The 23,527-nt window shown below is 40.0% G+C and overlaps 1 protein-coding gene across 4 annotated transcripts in view; it reads left to right on the top strand.

Annotated features, from left to right (window-relative positions):
• The window catches only part of cpne5a (copine Va), a gene marked incomplete at its 5' end in the record, with an annotated part of 70,511 nt that extends 48,742 nt beyond the window's left edge, over positions 1–21,769 (top strand). For all 4 annotated transcript variants that reach the window (XM_084553457.1, XM_084553455.1, XM_084553456.1 and 1 more), the window contains 7 exons: positions 9,025–9,071; positions 10,562–10,743; positions 13,089–13,216; positions 15,776–15,878; positions 19,049–19,106; positions 19,241–19,314; positions 20,757–21,769. In XM_084553457.1, the coding sequence (XP_084409583.1) occupies positions 9,025–9,071; positions 10,562–10,743; positions 13,089–13,216; positions 15,776–15,878; positions 19,049–19,106; positions 19,241–19,314; positions 20,757–20,975 (811 nt within the window). In that variant the 3' untranslated portion in view covers positions 20,976–21,769. The remainder of the gene's footprint in view (positions 1–9,024; positions 9,072–10,561; positions 10,744–13,088; positions 13,217–15,775; positions 15,879–19,048; positions 19,107–19,240; positions 19,315–20,756) is intronic.
• Between the last annotated feature and the right edge of the window lie 1,758 nt (positions 21,770–23,527).

Here is a 23,527-nt window from a genome sequence, read left to right as displayed (position 1 = left end):
CATTATGTGAGTGGTGCTTCATTGTTTTGTTCGAGACATTTTGAGGTGTTAAAAGCTCATCGTTTATTCAGCGTGCTTCCAGTTTCCTGAATGGGAGAGAGCCCTGTAACAAAAATTGTTGCTTTAATAACACGCGGCCCGTTTTTTGAAAGACCTTTCCGCCATCCGTGTAATGATTTTTCTCTTGAAGTCTTTTGCGTCATCTTGAAAGACTTGCTGCAGCCTCGATGCCGTCTGTTCTCATTGTCTCCCTAATGCTTCCTTTGAGAAGTGCTCTCAACAATGGAAGACCTTGTATTAAAATTCTCCTAAGGAGCCGTCGAGATAAGAGTTTTCTGGAAGATAACATCAAAAATATGACAGCTATGGTGGGTCAATGTCCTATCTCCCTCTGTATGTACTATAAATCAAGGATATCTGGGCCTTTCTGTTTTGACAGAGGCTCTTCCTTTTGTCTATAAGTTTTTTTTAATAAGTTCTCTGGTTTTTATGCCAACATAGATGTACTCTGAATGCCTTTCATTTGAGCTGTCAACATTAATTTGAGATGATACACTGATCAGTTAATGTTTAACTCAACATTAACTGACTGTGTTAATGAATAGAGCTACAGGCTTCCCCAAAACACCTTTTAAATGGGAACTCACATATTTATCAATAATTAAAATAATCTTCTTTCCTTTCATTAATTCTTCCTCCCAATTGATTTCACACCAGTGAACATAGTTTATTTACAACTCAGTAATTTTCTGCAATGCTTCTTGACCTGTGTTTCAGTCGTCCCTGTTTTTTCAACCTGACTGAAAGACATAAAGTCGTTTGGTGATGTTTGGGGACTGTGAGTCAGCGTTTCAGCCCTCTTCAGGATAAAAGCAAGGAATCAGTCATGTTAAAAAAACATATACAACCTGTGGAAACGTCATTGACGATTGTTTTTACAACCTGGACCTTATTTCTTGCATAAAATACTTTTGTTTACTCACCCATATAACATTTGTGTAATTTGCAGTCATTAGGGAGATAATTTGATCTGCGTATATCCATATAGTGGGAGTGACTGGGGCACTGAAACGCAGCCTCTAAATAACACATTATCTGCCGCAAAACACGTTCCTTTCACCAATATTTTGTTATTGTACGCTAGTGCTATTCCCCGTTGAGTCCAGAGTTGCTAGTTACATGGCTGAATATTTTTCCGATTCTGAGATTGTGGACGAACCATAACAGTAGCAAATTAAAGGTAAACAAACCAGCCGTTGCAGGTGCGCGCAACTCTCAGAGATGACATCATCCAGAGGTTAGTAGGTCAATCTACAGACCCCGCATGATGATAACAACTAACTCCGGACTCAACGGGGAATTGTACTAGGGTACGATAACAAAATATTGCTGAAATGAACTAGTTTTGCGGCAGATAATGCGTTATTTAGAGGCTGCGTTTTGGTGCCCCAGTCACTCCCACTATATGGATATACGCTGATCTAATTATCTCCCGAGTTACTACAAATTACACAAAAGTTATATGGGTGAGGAATCGATCGTATTTTATGCCAGAAATAAGGTCCAGGTTGTAAAAAACAGTAGTTCCCTTTAAAACAAGAAAAATAAGCATACTCATACATTAATCACATCTTCAGATCCATGTATTATTGACTGCAACTATTATGTACTTCATACAGAATGTTTATATATCATAATCTTACATATTATTTCTCATTATTTCTCCATATACTTACCTTTATATTTGTTTATAACTCTTTATATAAGTCATTTATTTATCTATAATCTATATATTGCACGTTTGATACAGTTCCACCTCATTAGATATTTTTACATTTCACCTTTTTATAATTTGTATTCAAGGCGTGCTGGCTTGTGATTTCCTTGGTGTCTCTGAGTACGGATGCTACTGGATACTGAATTTCCCACGGGATCAGTAATGTACTGTATATGTCTATGAAACTGGATAAACAAAACCATCAAAGCTTCTTTATGGAGTCACCTTGTGTATGCAGTCAGTGAAAAACTGATGTCTTGTGTCTGATGTCGATGTGTAGGGTGCCATCATACCAACGTCTGAAGAGCTCTCTAAGGCCGTAAGAAAAAAATGATCTGTTGATGTGAAGTTACTTCCAATTTGTCCAGAACGTCAGCTGAGCAAATTCACCTTTAGTGCACATAATTTGTAACAAAAAGAAGTCAAGAAGCTCAATATTTCATAACTCAGTCTTGAGGTGACTCTTGTTTTAGTTACTGTTGCCAAAGTACACAAGTCTACAGTCTTCACCTGCATGGAAGGCGTGCCAGCAAAAAGCCTCCGCCGTGCAAAAAGAACATTCGAGACACTCACAAGAAGTGATTTCTGCTGACGGGAGGCAATACGTCTAGCTTCTGATGCCAAGGTTGCACTTAGTTTTTTTTCCCCCACTGAAGAATACTATACTTATTGATGTTATTGTTGAATGAACTGTTGAAGATGCCAATATTATCTTGTGGGGCTGTAGAGTCGTCTGTACACACTTTTTCAAAGAGGTTCAAGTACGTTTCATGTCAAGAGAAGCCTATAGGCAGTTTACGTGGGACGTACTTAACATTTTCCGTGACTGCAATTTTCAACATCTTAAAAAAAAAATAATTAAAAATTAAAAACCCCAATTAATCGAATGAGTAAAGGAAAAAAATAAAAGATTTGACAGATTGTCAGCTCGGAGCAGATTGCATGACAGACTGATGAAGAAAATAAACAAGATTTCTAGTGCTGGCAGTGGAGGGATTGGAACAGTGAGCATGCTGCTTATCTGTGATGGGAAAGATTAACTGTATCCACGGAAAATGACACATCAGACTCGAAGCGTTTGAGTGAGAAGGCTTCTTCAGGAAAAGTAGCTGTTGATTTGGTCAGTTAAACTCAGGAATTTCGGGTTTTATTTGTATAATGACTGATAACTTACTGTCAGTGTAAAATAGATCACGCCGCTAAACACTTAACCGAGTAAACAAGGTATGCGAAATACGCACAGTTAGCCATTAAAAGGTTTTTGGCATTGGGATGGTCAAACAGAAACACGTGAGCTGTTTTAATCTATTACTTAACATGTGAGGAAACACCAGCCCACAATGTCACTAAGTTAGGAAATTAAGACGTTACCTGTGTGAGAACAAACAATCAGAGTGAGCTATGTTAGTTACCATATTACATCATATTAACTTGCTCTACTTGCAAAACATACTGTCTAATTTTTGGATTTCTAGTAATTTATTCATACACTTACTATGTTCATACTTGCTTCTGACTGTACATATAATGGTTCGTATCTTATATTGTATTTTTTACTTATCCTTTCAGTCATTTATTCATTTTCTGTAACTGCTTGTCCTCTGGAGGGTCACGGGGGGCTGGATCCTATCCCAGCTGTCATTGGGCGAGAGCCAGGGTACACCCTGGACAGGGCGCCAGTCAATCACAGGGCTAACACAGAGAGACAGACAACCAATCACACTCACACCTACGGCCAATTTAGAATCACCAATTAACCTAATGAGCATGTCTTTGGACGGTGGGAGGAAGCCAGAGTACCCGGAGAGAACCCACGCAGACACAGGGAGAACATGCAAACTTCACACAGAAAGGCCCCAGTCGGCGTGATCTATCTAACATTTCCAGCACGCATTCAATACAAAACTCTTTTTACCGCAATGAATTGCCGTTGCTATGTTTTAATCTCACTTGGTGTGCAGTGGCATGGTGTCCTCCCGTCAACAGATGTTTTTGCTTAAAACCTGTTTTTGAATCAGATTCAGATTTCATTCTGCCGCTGTTGAAATTTCATGCATTCACATTTGCGACAACAAAAGAATAAATTTCTGGGTTTTGGCACAGAAAGCAGTCAGTGTTTACTGTGCGGACCGCTTAGTTTTGAATTGGCATCTGGACTTGCTGGGCGAAAGAGATGACTTTTCTTCAACTCATGCAAATATATAAAAAGCAACAGAAGAAGGAAAAAAAAGAAAAAAGATTGAACCTGCACGCCTGCCAGCACTGTCATTCAGACAGATGATGAGAAATGTGAGTAGGAGCCTGAGCAGCGCGTTGTATAAAACTGATCTAGGACCCAAATTGGATATTTTAGATCTCTGCTATTGATTTCTCCCCTTTCATGTGTGTTTGCTTTGCTGCTCCCTTTCTAACAGGTGATAACTAAACACAATGCATTTTAGATGATTTCTGAAGCGAAGGGAAAAAGCAATTTCTTTTTCAGACCCACCGCTGCATCCTGACTGGTTTCACAGTGAATTGGTTTTTCATTAATTTTCATTAACCTTCAATTGGGGCAAGAGATATAGTCAAATAGAGGTAATTAAAGTCCCAAAGCCACACACTGCTCCGATTCAAAGAGGCTAATGAAAGATTTATATTCTTTTCAACACTCGTGAAATATTTCTCTTAAAATGAAATCTACAGTAACTTCTGTCGAGCCTCTATTGTGCCGCTGTCTTATTAAGGTTTAATAGTTTCATCCCAAAATATCCTGTTGTCCTGAAATGGGAGAAAGAGATACTGTTTTTTTATTTGATTTAGATTATCTTTGTGTGACTGTAAAATTGCACTTTGATGGGAACATACAATTTCTTTTCTTCTTCTTCTTCCTCTACTGCCCTTTGACATTCGCTGTTTGTTGAAAATAGGGAGGCACGTCTCAGCAGTGACTGTCGTATATTAAACCTCATGCATCGTGGTTCGTTATGTGTTTATAAAAGCGATGCTGCTGACGCTAAATGAGTTCACATATTGTGTGCTGCTCTGCTTTTGGTATTTTGCTTTGACATCGTTCCGTGGCTGGTCTTGTTCATGTTCAGGTTTACGGGGAGGTAGAGGCAAGAATACTTCCCTTTGAATCTCCATGTGACACAGTTGCGTTCAGTTTTGTCCAGGACTGGAAACTGTGATGACAGCTCTCTGCAGTCTGAGGCCACGTCCGCTGGCACATACTGAAAAAACAATGGTGGGACTTCCGAAAGACGGGGCATCTCCCCATTCCTTTTCAAAATTCCACTTTTATCCACATCACATTTGTAGTTTTTGTTTTATTCTCTTAGTACGACTATGACCGTTGTTGTCTTACTGCCCTTAACAGTCCAGAAAAAGTCCTGTCTTGTCTGGGCCAGACAATTTATGCACCTTAGTCAGCTCTTAAAAAATGATTCCCAAATTCTCCTCACGTTTTGTTTGTAGAGGAGTTGTGTTGCACTGATATGAATGTCAATATCAACTTTGCTGCATTATGCAGAGCAAAGTTTCTGTCATCAAGTCTGCAATTATTGATATAAATGAAGAAAGTAATGGAAACACCTGCTGGTGCAATTAGACTGCATTAGTTTTAATGGCAATAAACCAACATGGTGTTGTGTCTCGGGACTTGTGAAGCCAACCCTGCAGCTTTGTTTATAACTGCCTTCATTTCATCACATGGGGAAAACCACTGTGCCAATCTGCTCCGTGATGTAGCCTGTGTACTGCAGGTGCATTCTTTGTCACACATACACTTTCCCCATCCCCACCAGGACTGCCATGGCTGCAGGCGTTTTACATTACAAAGACTCCTGCCTCATGGCGCTCGTCCAACTAGAGGGGGAACGCCAACATGACACTGGTACATTTGCACCGATGTTAAACAATTTCAGTAATTCAATGTGATGTGCAAACAAGTTGGGGAGCTGTTATGTTAGCTGAAAACAAATCTGAAAGAACACCAAGTGATGCCATAAAAAGGACAATGTTAAAGCGATAAATTATTATTACTGGACAGCCTGTTCTGAGGGTTTTTATAAAATTGATGAAGTCGTTTAAATGGTGCAGGAAGGAAATGATGACGGTACATCAAAATGTCTATTAAGCAATATTTCACTCTAGGGTCTAAAAAAATGCCCGAAAAGCTACTCACTCTCAAGGAATGTGAGGCTTGTAAAGACCTGCAAAGCAGACAATACAGTGCAGCTATATATGCAGCTATCAGTCAACACTAATCAATATTGATTTCTCAAATAATTTGTGCTCAGCACTTAAAGAAATACACAAGCCAGGAAAAGTTTAGCACTGACGTGTCAAGAGGATGCTGTTTCTGTGGTCAAAATGATTTTTTTCACATGATTACATCCCCAACCTAAAACCCATGTGGGAAATTAGGTGCCGCAGTGATGTACAGTTTGAGAAAAATAATGTGTTTTAAATTAAAGCATGAAAACCTATTTTATTTGAAAAATTATGGAGCTAAAACCAGGCAACCAAAATACTGATCACATATATAAAAAATGCAAACGCATTCTTATCTTACCTTTAATGCCTAAAAAGTGTTGCTTTGTGTAGTACTGTATAGTGCTGCTTCCTGTGTAGCTTGTCCTGCAGAAAATCCCTGACAGCAGCAAATACTGAACCCCAGAGAGCGATGTGAGTCCATGGTCGGTTTGTTTCAGTACTTTTCTCTAATAGAAAGTGGCGTCGCCGATTCTGAATCTGTTTAACCAGGGAGAGGAAGTAAGTAACTTCCAGCCGTTATACAAACATCAACCCTAACAAATGAGGTCGGAGAGTCTTATTGTGGAATTCTAAATATAATATTTAACCATGTTTAACGATGCAACACACATTTTTATAGGAAGATAATCTCAGTACTGACATATTTTCTCAAATTAACCCCATCAACTGGGTAAAGACCTTGACTTAATGTTGATGTTAATCAGTGTTAGTCCTCTGCTGCATGAATAGTTACGTAAACCTGAAAAAATGTATGTCAATGAAAAAATAATTGCAATTTCTGCACTGCATGGATTATATATAGAGGGTATAATATTTGCAAGGATGAATTTCTTATTTACTGTCTGAAACTTGTCTAAAATTACAAATAACCTTTCCCTTTTATATGTACCAAATGTTTTAAATATAGCCTCAGAGTAGCCTAGGGCCATGTAACTGAATTACAGTCTCTTAGGTTTAATGCACATAATTTACTTTCATATCCTCGTGTAGTAATTTTAGCATCTTACAAGAAACAAATCTAATTATAATCGATTTAAATTATAAAAACTGAACGCTCAAGATTGTTAATGAGGTTAGAAAAAAGGCACATCAAGAGGTCTTGGGCCGAAATCTTTTTTACTTGAAATGCAAACTAAGAACTCTACTCACTGGTCTTTCTTTTCCTCTGAGCCATGGTATTGGATGAAGATTGCGGTGCGTGGTATAATCAAATATGAATATTGCCTGAAATCTGTGTAGTTAAACTAATAAACGTGCAAAGATTTCCACTTTAAGTTAACCAATAAATGTCCACATAAAGGAGCAGGTTGGTGAACCCAATCTAACTAATCTGTAATTATAAAGAATCATAAGGAGCTCTTTTGTAAATCCTTCTTTGAAAATACAACTTTCTGTGTTGTCTCTTCAATATGTGCAATTCACTATACAACAGAACATATGAGGAATGCTGCAGGTGATTAAATACCTTTTGTGTTCATTAAAGGGGAGTTACTGTTTTTTACAACCTGGACCTTATTTCTAGAATAAAATACGATCGTTTACTCACCCATATAACTTTGGCGAGGAATAGCACTAGTGTATCATAACAAAATATTGGTGAAATGAACGAGTTTGATGGCATATAATGCGTTATTTAGAGGCTGCGTTTCGGTGCCCCATTCACTTCCACTGTATGGATATATGCAGATCTAAATTTTGTCCGAACGACTCCAAATGACATCAAAGTTATATGGGTGAGTAAATGACCGTATGTTACGCCAGAAATAAGGTCCAGGTTGTAAAAAACAGTAGTTCCCCTTTAAGACTTTGTCTACTTTAGGAATAGCTATAGACAACACAGAGTGAATGCCTTCAGATAAACTAGCTTATGATCTAACTGACCATTCCCACTTTCTGCTGCCCTGCTTGCAGCTTGTTCGCTTCCTCAAACTCAGCACTTTTGCTTTTTTAGCCAAACATTCAAAACTAACCCCGTAAATCATCAGAGACTTTCAAATTGAGGCAGCATGCCACCGTAACAATTCCCCTTTGTCAGCTGAGCGGTCCAGCTCAATGCTGATTAATGAGCCGAGGTCAGAGTCTCCCCAGGAGGAAGCCGCCATTATCTCCAATGCTGCGCTTGTGGGAATTTCTGAGTGGAGGTGAAGTCAGGAAGAGGCAATCAGTGTTAATCACAATGAAAGAGCGCACACTTTGATCTGAGCTCCCCTTCCCTTCACTCTTCATTTGCCTCTCTTGGGAAACAGACAAACCCAGCGGAGACTAGTTAGGCCATGTTTAGTTCCCTTTTAAGGTCCTGGCTATCATTAGAGGCTCATGAATACGAAATTGTTTTTAGAAATGTTGTGTGGCGGCTTTTTCGGTCCTGATGCGGCGAATAAAAGACCAACGTGAACAGAGACAATAACACAGTGACAATGGAGAGTGAGATAGTGTCTGTGTGTTAATGTACCAATTTCTTTTTCAGCTCTGACGCCTTCCTCATCCTCATATCTTCCCTCAGATATGCGCTACGTGTCATGTTAATAATTAAGCCAGCTGCAGCAACTCATTATGTATTTGTGGAGACCATGTGGGAAATTACTGTGCTATTATCAGTTTCTCTAGATTTTGCGGGTTGTATTTGCCATGTTGCCACTGTGCTGTTAAATCTTTAAGTAAGTCAGTTATTTAAAGATCAAAGTCCTTTGGATGAAGTTTGACCATAAGTAATGCATGTTTCTCTCTTTCTTTTTTATAAATAGAATAATAAAACCCTCATTAGATCCTGTGTTGCATAACTCACGGTGGCTGTGAAAAAGCAGCTGTGAAAGTGCACAGTAAAGGTGTATTATTAACACGGTTTAGTTTTGTCACACCTCTCCTCAGATGAGAGACAGAGCGGAGAGCAGGCTGAAAGCTTCATTAAACTGCAGCGCCGAGTTCTCTTGCCTCTCTTTTGTTAACGGCATCCTCCTCCCTCCCCCCTCCTCCCTGTTCATCTGTTTCAGGACTCAGATTCACTTCACAGTGGCCATTGATTTCACTGCATCAAATGGTGAGTGTTTCGACTACCATTACCCTGCTCTGCTTTCATTTGTCATCCGATGTATGACTGGCATTTTCCATAAATCAAACAGAGGCTGGAGTTTTCCCCCCTGCTTGTGATCTTCTCTATTTCCTGTCGCTAAAGTATTTCTATTGAAGGGCTCACATGAGAAACATGTGATTTAGGCCGAACAAAATCAGGGCAAATTAGTAAAGAACAACAACACAAACAAATCGATGTTTAGTTAAATTGTTAATTTAAAAACAAATAAGATACGATATGAAGTGAAATTAAATAAAGGCGACTGTGCAATTGCAGTTAAAAGCATCTGATTTGTGAATAGTACATACGACTGCTCCGATATATCTCACTTGGTGCTTCGTAGCATTGAAGTGCTGGCTTACCAAGCAAACACTGATGCCTCATCTCAGCCAAAGTGTCTCGATCAGCGTAATTAAACCGCCGTTTAGCGGCTAGAATGTTTTTAAAGGGATCGTTTCTGCTTTCTTTGGTGCGGGGTTGTATAAAGTATGTTTTGCTGCCAGGCCTCGGCCACAGCAGTTCATCGCAGTGCTTTCATGCTGAAAACAGTGTTCTCCAAAGGATACACTGATCATAGATGAATTCCTCATACAACCTCCAAAGAAAGCGGCCTGTCCCTTTAATGCACAAAAAATCGTGCCAAAAAATCTGAGCATAAACTTGAGAGGCCAAATATTTTTTTATTTAAATCATACATATTCATCAACATACTTTCTGCGCTTAGAGTGAACTGAGCTGAATCTCTGCAAGTGATATTTGCACTCCTTGATTTATCCCCGTGTTAAAGGAAATTCTGAAAACTCACATTAACGGTGAAAGTTTTTCCCAGCTGTGCTCAGACGGGGGGCGAATCAGACTTCTCGTATCTCAAATCTGAAATGTCCGCCATGTTATAAGCTCTCGCTTATTTGCAAGTGATTCGTTTTGTGTAGATTTGTGTGTCCAGACGTCACCAACTTCTCTGCGTGGGTTGCTGTGGCAATTTCATGGATTTCTAATGCAGAAACATAAAACAATGTACCAGCAGACAGGTTATTTTGGCATCTCTCCAGAGGCTGTTGTGGCAGTATGGATGGATTATGTCTCACTATGGATTTAAATGCATGTTGCACAAAAGACATTTTGAAATCCGATCATCCAGCTCCTCTGTCTGTTTAGATTTTCTAAAATCAATCTGGATGTCGACTTGATATGCTACTAAACTTGCAGTCCAAACAAAGCCACTAAACTTCCAATACAAAACAAAGCCCGTTAATAAGCTGCTATTCTTGTGCAGCAGTCATCCGGATGGCGGCTTTCCAGTATTTCTTATAAGCCTGTCTATTTCATTGAGTCCCACCTCTGATTCAAAACATCCAATTTAGTGTAGTTCACTCATGTTTCTCCTGTTGCCGCTGACAGTTCACTCCGAGTCCCACGGTTTGCATCGCTGACTCTGACTTCTCTTGTCTTGAAAGGAAATCCATCCCAGTCCACTTCACTACACTACATGAACCCATATCAGATGAATGCCTATGCCATGGCCCTGAAGGCTGTTGGAGAGATCATCCAGGACTATGACAGTGATAAGATGTTTCCAGCCCTGGGATTCGGTGCCAAGCTTCCCCCTGATGGGAGGGTTTCACACGAGTTTCCTCTGGTGAGTAAACCGTGGTTTACCGAGATTGTAATTGTGATTTTTTTGTGTGTTTATTCTCTCTCCGTGTGTGAGTTGGCATGTTTTCTAAGAGCAATATGGATGTGTGCATTTTGAGATAAATGCAGCTACACCTCTGACATGCATAATTCAGCGAGTGCCTTCCATTTACCTTTTATAGTGCAAATTAGGTTCTGTAAGGCTGAAGGATTCTTAAATCAATTTAGCTTCTCTGAGCCAGTTAATATGCTCTGGCTGCTGCATAGTACAGCCTAATGAGGAGCGTGTCTACAGGGTAACGTCTGCATCACTCCATGTTTCCATTAAAACTTGCAAATTAAGATTCGTCTCACCTTATAATTGAGGACTCATTCTTTCATGCCATGGTCATGTAAGTAGGTTTAAAAGTAAAGTTACAGTCTTGGGTGAAATGTTCGTAATACTGTGTATGTTCAGTTCCTCGTAGCCAAGGACGCTAACCTTTGAAGCGAAGTCTGACAAGAACATCTCTGGGGGCAAGAAGTGTTTTTTTTTTTTTTTTTTTTATTAAATGTCATTCAGCCCTCAAAGACACACACTGTAACTTTTATGGAGCAGTAGTAGATGTGGTTGAGCAGCTGCTGCATTACCCCTGCACTGGGTGGGAGAAGTCCATGTTGAACTAGCTGCGTGTAACGGAGACCAGAGGGCCTTTATATGGTGCAGTGGTATCACTGCATGGATGTGATTGCATTGAACTGTTGACCTAAAAATGGACAGCTGCACGCATGTATTGATTGTATATTGAGTTAATTCATAGAGGGATTGGCCGTCCTTCATGCGTAGGAAAAGAAAATTCTATCAGTATCTTTCACAATTTATAACTAGTATTTTATTTTATGACCTTAAGTCTAGTTTTTCTTTCGCAGTTTCTCAAGCGGAGAACTTCCTGATGCTCAGCTAAAGCCTTTGCTCGTCATTGTTGTGTCCTCAGCGGGGTGTAGGAGCAAAAGAAGCCTGACAGCTTCAATCGCTTCTTTAAGAACCGTAGGAGCAAACCATTGTAGTTAGGAGGGGGAGCATAGGCAGAAACAATGCTGATTTGCCTAATTATTTTCAGCCCATGTGTTACAGAATTATTGGTAGGAATATGTATGTATGCTAATGTTTATACTTTCAGTTCTATTTTTGTATGTGTTGGTTTTCTGTTAATAATTAGGGCTTCATACGGTCTTGGTTTCACCTAAATAGTGTCTTCCAGTTAATTACTTCATGCAACAGTAAGTATAAAAGGCAGCTAGTTGCTTTCAGTGTGGTGAACACAGCTGTGTTTGGTTTGGTTTTAGTCGACTGTACTTTCCCTTATCAGTACCAAGTAAAACCACTGACAGAAGAAGTAAATAACATTGGCAGTCTTGTGACAATCCAATGTTCTGCTGAGAAACTTTTGGACGTGTTATTTGTGTGGATGTTACTTAGACGTGTAGCACCCACGTAGACCAGACCAGGCACATCCACCCCATAGCAATGACAAGGTGTTGACCTAAATTCACTAGATCCCAAACTGATCAAGTATCTGTGGGATGATCCAAAGGCCCCCACTAACAACATCCTGTTCCCAGACACCACACCCTCAGAAGGCCCATGTCCATTCTTTGATGAATCACAATTGTTTTGGAGGCACAAGGGAGACCTACACAATATTAGGAAGGTGGTCATAATGTTATGCCTGTTTGGTGTTCATACTGCCGCCTGAACATTGTTGCAGACCCATACAGCCCCATGGCAACAGCAAGGGGGTGTTCCTTGCATCCTGGTGCCATATGATCCCCACCTAAGCAGTGCACAGGCAAGCGGCCGTGCATGTGATGAAAAAGAAAATGTGATTCACTGGAGAAGAGCTGGAGTTTTGGAGATGCTCTGACTCGGTCGACTAGCCATCATAATTTGGCCCCTTCCAAAGTCTCCTAAGTTCTTCCACTTATCCAATTTTCTTGCTTCTAGCATCAACTTTTAGGACAAAATGTTCATGATTGCTGCCTAAAGTATCCCACCTGCTGACAGGTGCTGTGATAGATAACAAGATCCTCAGTGTTATTCACTTGACCAGTGATTGTGACCAAGTGGTTGAAGAGGTTCGTTTGTTAGACTTATAATAATCAGGTGGGTAGATACGGACTCTAAATGTTGCCTATAACTTGTTAGCAGCTGTTTCAACATATCCAGGTGACAGTACATCCGTGTTAATGTGTTGTTTCTGCTGCATCCAAGTGTCCCAAAGAAATATTAGTTTAGCTCTGTCAAAGCCTGTGGTGTGATCCACCCTGCCTGCCATTATTGTTCATGCTTTGTCGTTCTTTTTTTCTCAGAATGGCAACATCGAGAACCCGTACTGTAACGGCATGGAGGGTATTCTTGAAGCTTACCATCAAAGCCTTAAGACGGTTCAGCTGTATGGACCCACCAACTTCGCTCCCGTTGTTAATCACGTGGCAAGGTACAAACACACACATCTGTCCCAGTGCACTCAGCTCAGAGGCCTGGCTGAGATGAATAGAAATAGTAATCAGGCATGTGTGGGGCTGGACATTTTAAAGCGCAGTTGCTGTATCGTTTTGTTAAAAGACATTTAACATGTTAAAAGTGAGAAATGTAAGGTGGCGTGATTGTTAAATGAATTCGTATCGTGTAGCCTTTCATCACACGTGTGGACGAGTCACACAGTTCAGTCAATGACAGATACTCTATGCGCTTTAATTCACCGTTACAAATGACCTGTCCTTGCAAATGAAATAAGTGGATTTAAAAGACTAGAAACCCAGAATCTGCCTGGACATTAAACACACAGCAGACATGATTAATTGAAAATTGTCATCACGTAGTTCAAACAGTAGTGGAATTATTATATTAAGGCACAGATAGAGGTAAAAAGATTTGTTAATAATTGCACCATGAACATTTCTCTTGCAGCAGACTGATTGAATTTTAGCCTTCTGCTCCAACCGTAGACTATATAAAGATGGATGGTGGAGCAGCGCCTCAGAAGTGAAGCCAAAGCAAGTAGAGCTCCCCCTGGTGGCTGGCTGCAGTATAGGTCATAAACTCCTCCCCCTCCATGTTAGTGGGTGGGACTTGTTTCAAACTAAACCTAAAATACACTTCAAATCATTTCAAGGATGTTTTCTGTCGTTTTAAATAGTTAATATAATGTTGATGCATGTTCAAGTGTCAATTTTATGGATAAGTTTAGTTTTAGTTTTGATTCAGACCATGATAATTGTAAAAACCATGAGTAGTATAGAGGTAGAGCAGAGCGAGTGAGTCTGGAGAAAGTGTGGTCGGGTCGTCGATATCGCGGCTTTGCGTGGCTCCACTCTCAGACCGTACTGCACAGAGTCTGGCTCCTATGTCTCTAGATGGCGCCGCCCATATATAGATAATGCAAGGAAATGGCCAGATGTTGTCCATATTTATACAGTCTATGGCTCTAACTAATAAAATTATATGTTGCATTTTCTAATTTAGACTGCAGTTAAGTTTTGACAATGATTTTGGACTTGATTTGGGAGGTTTAGACTCTACAACACCTGACAGACTAGTGACAGACTTAGACTGAGGACCTAGTTATGACACTAGGTTAAAGCAGCTTCTTTTTCACAGAAGTTTTTATAAGCCGCTGTAGAGTTTTACATATGTATTCATTTAATTGCTTTTCATTATTTTACTGATTTGTGCGACAGCCGCTATGACTAAGAAAAATCCTCACAGTACAGCTGTGAAGTGGGAGGAGATATTTCAGCCTCTTCAACATCAGGTTAAAGCTAAAGAATATCCCTGAAAAAGATCCCCCTGCAGTGCATTTTAAAGGAGTTCAAGGACTACAAATTATTAATAGTCTATGTTAAAAAATAAATAAATAAAAGGCTATGAAAATAAAACGTTGCTTTTTATTGTCTCTCCATGCCCAAAGGGTGCAATAGAACAGATCTTCACAAAGATGTGGCAGACCTTAAGAGACACTATCCAGAAATAGGTCATCCAGAAAGCAGATTAAAATTACTATCGACGTGACCGGAAACGGACCTTAACGTTACATGCTGAGGTGAACATGCGATTCTCTTAAGTGGTTGGCTTTCGAAGTTTGCAGGTTTTGCGTGCAAGCAGAAAGCTGATTAATTAATGAAGGCATGCCGTTGAAGCGGTGGACGGTGTTGATGCGTGATGTACATGTTATACTGAATGTCCAGTAGGAGGTTTCATGGTTAATATTTCACATGTGCCCTCAGCTGTGAAGGAATCCATAATACGGGAATTGAGTTTGACGCAACAGTTAGTGCACTGCTAATATCCTATACTGTCTCCTGTAAATGTGGCGCACATTGTTGTGAGGCAGCTGAGGAAGACAAATGTCTCTTTAATCTCTTAAACACCAGTCATCGCTCTTGCTGTTGTCACTGACTGGGCACGCTCTTTGATTAAAATGTCAGCGCCTCACAGTCAAATTTACCAAGCTGAAGGCGATGGTAAGCGCTCACCTCTGACCTGTCCTTGGCTCCAACCAATGATCTGCTACGGCTTTTTTTTTTTCCCCTCTTCTCGCTCATCAAATCTGGTCAAATGAGTGCCAGGCAATCAATAATGTTCTGAAAGAAAAGGACTGCTGCACTTGCATAAACACTTTAATGAATTATTCATGGAGCAGCCAGCGATGGGTGACTGAATCTAGGCCACACTCACTGTGGTGTCTCTGATGGGTTTCATAATAGTGTCTGCATAGACCAGTGAGATGTGAAGAGCTATACAACATATTTTACTTCTTTACATGTCTATATTAAGCTTTTGTGTCACACATTTGGTGGAGGGAGAGTTTGTTTCTCAGCAACTTGTTTTCTTAATGCATTTTTTTCCTGACACAGTCGTTGCTTCTCCGCTGCTCCCTGGGTCTTTCAAGAGTTTTATGTAAACCCATTAACATGCAACTTTTTCAGCATTTTCAAGTTTGCTTCATTCCAGCATGGACTTAAACCAGTCTGCGCTGCTGATTTATTTCATGCAGGTATGCAGCAGCGGTGCAGGACGGATCTCAGTACTTCGTCCTGCTCATCATCACTGATGGCGTTATATCAGACATGGCTCAGACCAAGGAGGCTATAGTGAACGTAAGTGCTGCTCTAACATTAGCCAGAGGACGTTAACCTCTCTCCCCCTTCCTACTGCAGGGAACTGGCATTGCAGGTGCTTTTAGCTTACTGTGGCGCTGCTCTCAGGCTTTCTGTTACTTTGAGGGTGTATAAACCAGTAGCTCTGGATTTGAGGATTTATGGGATGTTTTCTGCTCCACTTGTCTCACCCCCTGTCCAATATTTTTCCTTCGTATTTAGACCCCCAGGAGACTGAGGGGCTCAGCTGAGATTCACTCTCGGGCCAACAGGTTCACTTTAATAGAGGCAAGGTCCTCAACTATATAACTGAGGCACCTGTTTTGTCAGTTTTTTGAAGGTTTATTCTGTTTGTGTAATTCATGTTCTGCCTGCTGCATATTTGTTGTGTCTTGTGGAATCCGTCAGACGGACGCTCGTCGAACCGGGTAGACCCTCACAGCGACAGTGACCCCCAGCAGACTGGGTTTAAAGGGAATTTGCGACTGTTAATCAAACCATTCGAACAGCCACACCTTCCTTTTAAGATCTTGTCTGCTGCTCTGCACCAATGGCCACCGGAGCGCAAACGACTGGACGACATGCTTGGCTTGGGTTTCAGAACAAGGAGTACACCCCGCTCTGCAGTTGTGTTTTGTAATATGCTGGGCTGTGTCTAAGTTTAGAGTGAAGTTGAAACATTACACATAGTAGATGTTGATGGTGATTGCACAAGTACAATATGATTAATATGACTGTAATGTTTATTTTGATCGTTTGATCCACAACCTTCAGTGACTAATATATCGACACATCTAACAGAACAGCCACTAGGTAAATACAAACTGCAACGCTTTACTTTACTCCAAATTTCCAGTTTAGGATTGTAAATTATAAAAGATAGTCTCTCTCTGGCCTCGTAGGCTAAAATATGCATATTTATTTTATGTGCAGGTATTAGATTATGTTGGCAGTTGGCAATTTCTTATGTGGATGAGAGACTGGCTCGACCAACTAACTTCATAAATAACTTCATGAATATTTTACAGTTCTACAGACACAAACTTAATTTGGCAGATCCACTCCTGAGTCAGAAAAGCAAAAGTGTCGCCTGACTTTGGACACTTAAAGTAACTTGACACGTTACGCATAAATTGCTACAATGCGAGTGAAAAATTTTTTTTTTTTGTCGTATTTTATTTATTTTTTATGAAGTCCCTAAACATGCCAGCAGGTGTACGTCCTCTACTTAAAATGAATTATTCAGTATTAAAGCCTTTTTAACTGCACCCAGAGTTATCTTCAGTGCAAAGTCATGCTGTGCAGCTAGGCTCTGTTGTTTAAAACAGAGAATTTCCAAAAATGCCAGCCAACATCTCAGGAGGAGATGGGTGTATAATTAGACATTTAAATATTTGCATTTGATAAATTGGTGCATCTTTAAAAACACAGAGTGAGCCTTGGATTTGAGTATTTCAGCGATTGTGTTTTCAAGCGCAGCAGTATCCTGTTTATGAGCTTATCCAAGTCTTTATCCTATGTGGGCGGAAACCGGGAAACGATAAGGTACATGCAACACGTATTCAGATTTCTCTTGAGGTAATCTGCTTAGAGTAACCTGGTCTCTCAAAACCAGGACCCAGGCTTGTCCAGGCTACTGAAATCAGGATATGAATTTTAGTGAGAGATCATAACCAGGATATTTAAGTCCATGTAAATGCGACCAGTGGAAACAACGTATTGCTTCAGTGAAGGGACAGAGCAATATCTCTGTTATTCGATTAAAAACATGTATTTATTGCTTAAACAATGTCAACTCTTCACTATGGATCCAAAAAGGATCACTTGCTAGCCTCAAACAGAGATGAAGAGCAGGCTGCAGATGTTTGTTAATCTAATTTCTTCTTATTTCTTATTTCCAAACTTGTAGTTGTAGATTTGCACGTCACTTCTTTCCTTTGAAGAAGACATGCGCTGGATAAATTGGTTGTTAGCATCTACGGTGAAAACATCTATCCACCAGAAACACAAGCTCTAAATGGTTCTTAAATAAATAAAATGTTAATTATCAGAACAGGTGTCTGCTCAGTTTCCTTGTTTGTTGTGGCTCTGTGCCGTGAGAACAGGGATGATGAATTCAGACAGACTGATGGAGTGAAATCCCTTGAGTGACTTTATGCTACAGACAAAGTAACAAATCGTGTAGACTGAATATTTCAGCTCTGGATACAGAATCTGATCTGGCATTTATAGGTATATGCTTGTGGGGTCTGTCCTGCTGGAAGGGGGGCAAACGGAATATGTATGAGAGCAAGAGGTCACGAAGAATGAGCCGAGCGGAGGGGAAGATAAAATGGGAAAAAGAGATGGACGGACAAAACGATAGAGAGCATGAAGGGGGTGGTCCTCCTCAGTCTATTTACTCCTATCTGTGACAGGCCTCTCCCCTAGGGAGGTTTTTCCAGGAAAGCTGACCTACTTTTACCCCTGTAAATGCATTTCTACCATGAGCATATATCATTCATTCATGCCAGAGCTTTCACTTGCTGCTCACCAGGGCTGTGCTCTATATTCATGCAGCGCACTAACCCTTACTGTTTAGACGATAACCCCATTAAAGCTTCATCATGTGTTGTAGGGTTAAGATTGTTTAGACTGGACCTAAATGACGTTAAAGGTATTTTAAACATTTCTATATTTAATCGTCATGTTGTTGACTTAATGTTAAATTAAAAAGAAGATTGTGTAACCTTATGTACTTGAACTGTTATGATATTCTACATTGTACCCTGTAAAATATAAACGCTAAAATATTCTGTTATGTGCCGACTGTGGCATCAACCTTGAATCGCTTCAGCTGAATAATGTATTTTGGGTTATTTTTCTTTCGGCCCCTGCACAAACCAAACCATGCAACATAATGTGATGTGAAACAAAGGCAGGACACAATTATTATGCTATGTATTATTTATATTTGTCTTATTTTGTCTTATCTATTATTGTTCTGGTTTGTGGCGTCTCTGGGGAGCTGCACTTAGACGTTAATAGACTTTGTGGAATGAGATGTGTGTTGAGGGGAAAGAATACATAGAATTGTAAATGTAATTCCTCAGTGGTATTAAAACTTTGATGTCGTATGTTGTTTTCCAGGCACCTGAGTGACAACTGTTTGTTCTTCTTGTTCTTGACAGGCAGCTAAACTCCCCATGTCTATCATCATAGTTGGAGTTGGCCAAGCTGAGTTTGATGGTGAGAACGCTAACTGAGTAATCTATGTTGGAAATGTAGGAATGGTTTTGTTTTAATAAACCAGCTCAGAATAACAACCATTTCACATATTAAGAGTCCTGTTTACCCAATAAAGCATTTTATTTTCTCCGTAGCCATGGTTGAGCTGGATGGGGACGACATCAGAATCTCCTCGCGAGGGAAGTTGGCAGAGAGAGACATTGTGCAGGTGAGACGTTTGTAATAAGGTTTTTTCCCTTCAGCTCGTCACAGGAAGGAAACAGCTCATTTTCCAAAAGCACCAGGGATGAAAAGTATCATTTTTGCCACATTATTGGCCACGGTGGTACGGTAGAAGGCAATCTGGGTTGTCTGTTTTATTCCAAAGCAAAATATCTCTTGGAATGTGGCACAGACGAGTGACTATATTTTTATGACCTACACGGTCCTTTATCGCACACACTGCCATTTATTTGGATTAAGAAATTGCAATATCTAAATATGATGATCACATTATTGTGACATTTCTCAAACACATTAATATTCCCCATAGAATGAAGCCTTTCTCCACGGTGCACACTCATCTCAAAACGCCTGTGCACAAATCATTGATCAGTTTCTATAAGATTCTATCTGGATGTTCTCGGGCCACAGAGGATGAACCCTGGTGTTATGGAAGACTCTTGTTTTCTTGCTTTTCCTCTTCTTTCCTCTAGTTGGGCCTAAAATGAAGTCTTTTCAGAAATGAAGAATCAGTCAAAAACACAAATACATGCAACATTTCTGCATTCAGACGCCTCCACCATGAGAAGAATGTTCACATTCCTGTGCATTAGCAGCTCTGCGTCTTTAATACTCTACTACAGCTTGATTCATGTTTTGACATAGATACAGAGCTTATGCATCTATCTATTGGCTGTGAGTTATTTAAGTAAACGCTTATGCTGCCTTCCAATGGAACTTGTGGTTACACCTTACATGGTCACAATGACACATTTGCTCCCCGACGACACATTGGCTTAGTTCACATAAGTGCACACACACCAGTACCAAGCATCATGGGCAACTTGAGGTTCAGTTCAGACCACTAACCCACCAGCTTTCCTGCTGCATTCACGTGGTAACATCAGCTGTTAGTTGTGAGAACACCTTTAATCGTCTGGAGAAGCTACCGTGGCTAACAGATTAGCAAGCTAATGATCAGGTGACTTAATGCGGGAAATGCAAATGTGTAATGAAAGGACAACACCGTTGGGAATAGCAACATATTATACACTTCTACATGACTCTGTTATAATATATTAACTTACCGTCCACTTCCACCATTTCTGAAAACGTCTGCAGACACATCACAACTCGTAAACTTGGGCACTATTGTAAATTTCTAGGTTGTGATTAACACAAGAGGGCGCCATTCGAGTTAACTCATGGGCACAACGCTATGGTATTGTATGGTACGTAAACACAACACTATTTGTAGGCAGCAATAGTGTTTGATATATTTATTTAATGTAATCAGAGAGCTCTTAATGGGAGACCTAAAGTATAAACACAGCTTTAGAATAGAAACATCCTCTCTACCGTACATGGTTTGGTCCAAATCTAGCACCATACAGAACATGACTACATACATTGTCATGAGCCATTAATTTATTTCCTGTGTCCCACCAGTTTGTCCCGTTCAGAGACTACATGGACCGCACAGGCAACCACGTGCTGAGCATGGCGCGGCTGGCTAAAGACGTACTGGCGGAGATCCCCGACCAGCTGATCTCCTACATGAAGAGCAGAGCCATTAAACCCAACCTCGTCCCTCCAGCCTACTCGCTCTGCGAAGGGAGTGGAAGGGTGGAGATTGATGGGAACCTGCCTCCACCGACCGTTCTTTGAAGGGGAAAATGGAAATTCTTTCGAGGCCCTTTCGCAAATATTAATATGATGAGACTCCATTTTAGTTTGGAGCATGGAGACTGCTGTGGGGGAACCTGCTGGTGATCAGAGAGTTATTTTTTTCCCCTCTCTGAGGATGAGAGCGCTGAGAGGAGGCCGATGTAAATGGAGGTTTTAGTTGTTCGCTGTCAAACATGTCAAAGTGGTGATGTAATGGGTAGCAGGTAAACCCGTAGAGAGGGCCTCTTTGAAGGCATACATATATTAGGATGTGCCAGTGTGTATCATGTTTGTGATACCTTTTGGAATCAGTGTGTGTTTAAACTAGGAAATCATGTGCATACTAATTTATTTATTTATTTATTTATTGCAGAAATAATTTATTCCTTAGAGGGTGTTTTAAAGGGTAGGGATTAAAGTCATATTCCCCCTGTAGTTTTCCATGTTATATTTTGTGACCAGTGTAATAAGAACAAACCCCCATTTCTACTTTGGTAAGGACTGTAATATAAAAGCATGTGATAAAACCTGTTCAGCAGTTTATGGATCATTCTCACTGATGGCTAATTTTTGATTGCAAGCTGTAAATGTAGAGGACCTTCCTGTGAGCTGTTGACATACTGATTTTTTCAGCACCGCATCTTATATGTATTTCTAATATTTATATGAACAGAATGCACTGATTACTGTCCAAATAAAAAGCACAAAGGTAATAATGCTAATAAGCTGAAAACCATTATTTTGAAAGAGCCAACCACAATGAAAATAATGGAAAGGGCCCCACATAATGTCTTCTACTCACATTTTAAACAACAGGAAAGAATGTTTATATAAAGACTATTATACCAGTATGTTCTAATTTACTTATATTTATGATAAAATAGCAGAATGTTTACAACAAAATAGAGGAGTATTTAAAAGCACACACTTACTTTCCCCTTTTTAGTATGCAAGAAAGCAAATTGTACCGCTTATGTCATGCAGCCATGTCTCATTTGTCGTCTTGCTGTTTGTGTTTCTTGCCATTATATTTGTTGTGGTTACAGTTTGTTATCTCTTCTGTACTTTTAGAGAGCCCTCCAAATATACTTTTGAAAGGCAATTATTTTCCTCCTTAAATAGATTTCTTTGTTTACCCAGAGGGAAGACTGAACAAATCGTGCTACGCAGTGTGTCAAATTCGGGCGCGGAGTTTATTTTAAAGCGATCTAAAGAGAACAAACGGTCCATCTTCTTTGGTTCGGTCTGGGTGTTTGTTGTCGTTACTCAAATTAACACTGACTGTTTCCAGATAACATTGTTTTACATGCGCAACGACCCATTTTATAACCCATTGAGATACTACTTAAATACCTAAGATGCAATTGCACAGTTTTGATTTAAGCCTGATATTGACATACACTATATATAAATATATATATACACACGTGTGTATCCATGGCTTTTTCTTTTAAGTGACTGTGTATACATTTTACAGCTGTTGTGGCCCATTTTACATCCTAATTTATCTATATATACAGTTTAAAGGCCATTATTTTCACTAGCATCTCTCAGTCACTCAATATCTCGATCCAGATGTGCCTACTATATGGAAACATATCCAAATTCAGTTACCCAGGTGTAATTCTGCCAGCAGCAGCAGGTCTCATGTTTAAGATGTACACACAGAAAATGTTGGAGATGATCGAAAACTGTTGAACGCGTGGGACTGTTTCAGCCGCAGGAGCTGATGCCCGCTGTCTCCATCAGGGTTCTGTGCTTTTTATACTTCACTAACGATCTTTGAAGTGATGAAAGTTCACAGCGTCACCGAGCCTTGTTGTACAATACTCAAAGTCAAGACTTGTTTACAACTCATCCGTGGCTATTTACATTGCCTCAAGGAAAAAGTAAACATTCATGGGTTTCATTAAGAGATTACTTTCTTTTGGTTTGTGCAATACTCAGTCTTATTTTCGACCTTAAGGGGTTTCGTTGAATTACACCGGAGAACCAATGTTTACAAAGGTTTGCCATGCTGTTCTCTGAGAATGTGGAGCTCTGTGTCATTTTTGTGTTTGGAGCAAATTTGTTTACATGATTCATGTCGCTTTGTGATCTTTGTTAGTCATTTACTGTTCTCAGAGAGCAGAAAGAGTATGAGGATGCTGCAGAAAACTCAGTCCAGCGGCACTGAACCCCTTCTGTCACAAGCCCAGATCCTCATTTGGCTTTTCTTCTCTGTTTAAATTTTTCATCAGTGGCGTTATTTCTCTCTCAGAAGACAAAGCCGAGTTTAATCTTCTGCCAAATTCACATGGACATCTGAACTGAAATGAGTTTAGTTTCATAACACTCATAAATGCCAGTATACCTCGGTAGAAAGCCATTAAATTCAAAAAGAGATACCTATACATTGATTACATTTGTCTTATGAATTATTTAAGCAGTTTGCATCACTAACTTAAATATAATTGTCTTTGCAATTTACATGATTGAATTAGACTTTTCAAAGTGAGTCTGATTTTCTTCATTGCTCACAGCAAGTGGAAAAGTACATCTGGCAGGCGTGA

This window comes from Chelon labrosus, assembly GCF_963514085.1.
Source record: "Chelon labrosus genome assembly, chromosome: 10".
Taxonomy (NCBI): domain Eukaryota; kingdom Metazoa; phylum Chordata; class Actinopteri; order Mugiliformes; family Mugilidae; genus Chelon; species Chelon labrosus.
Note: the sequence above shows the minus strand (reverse complement) of the source record. Positions and strands in the feature narration are given on the sequence as shown.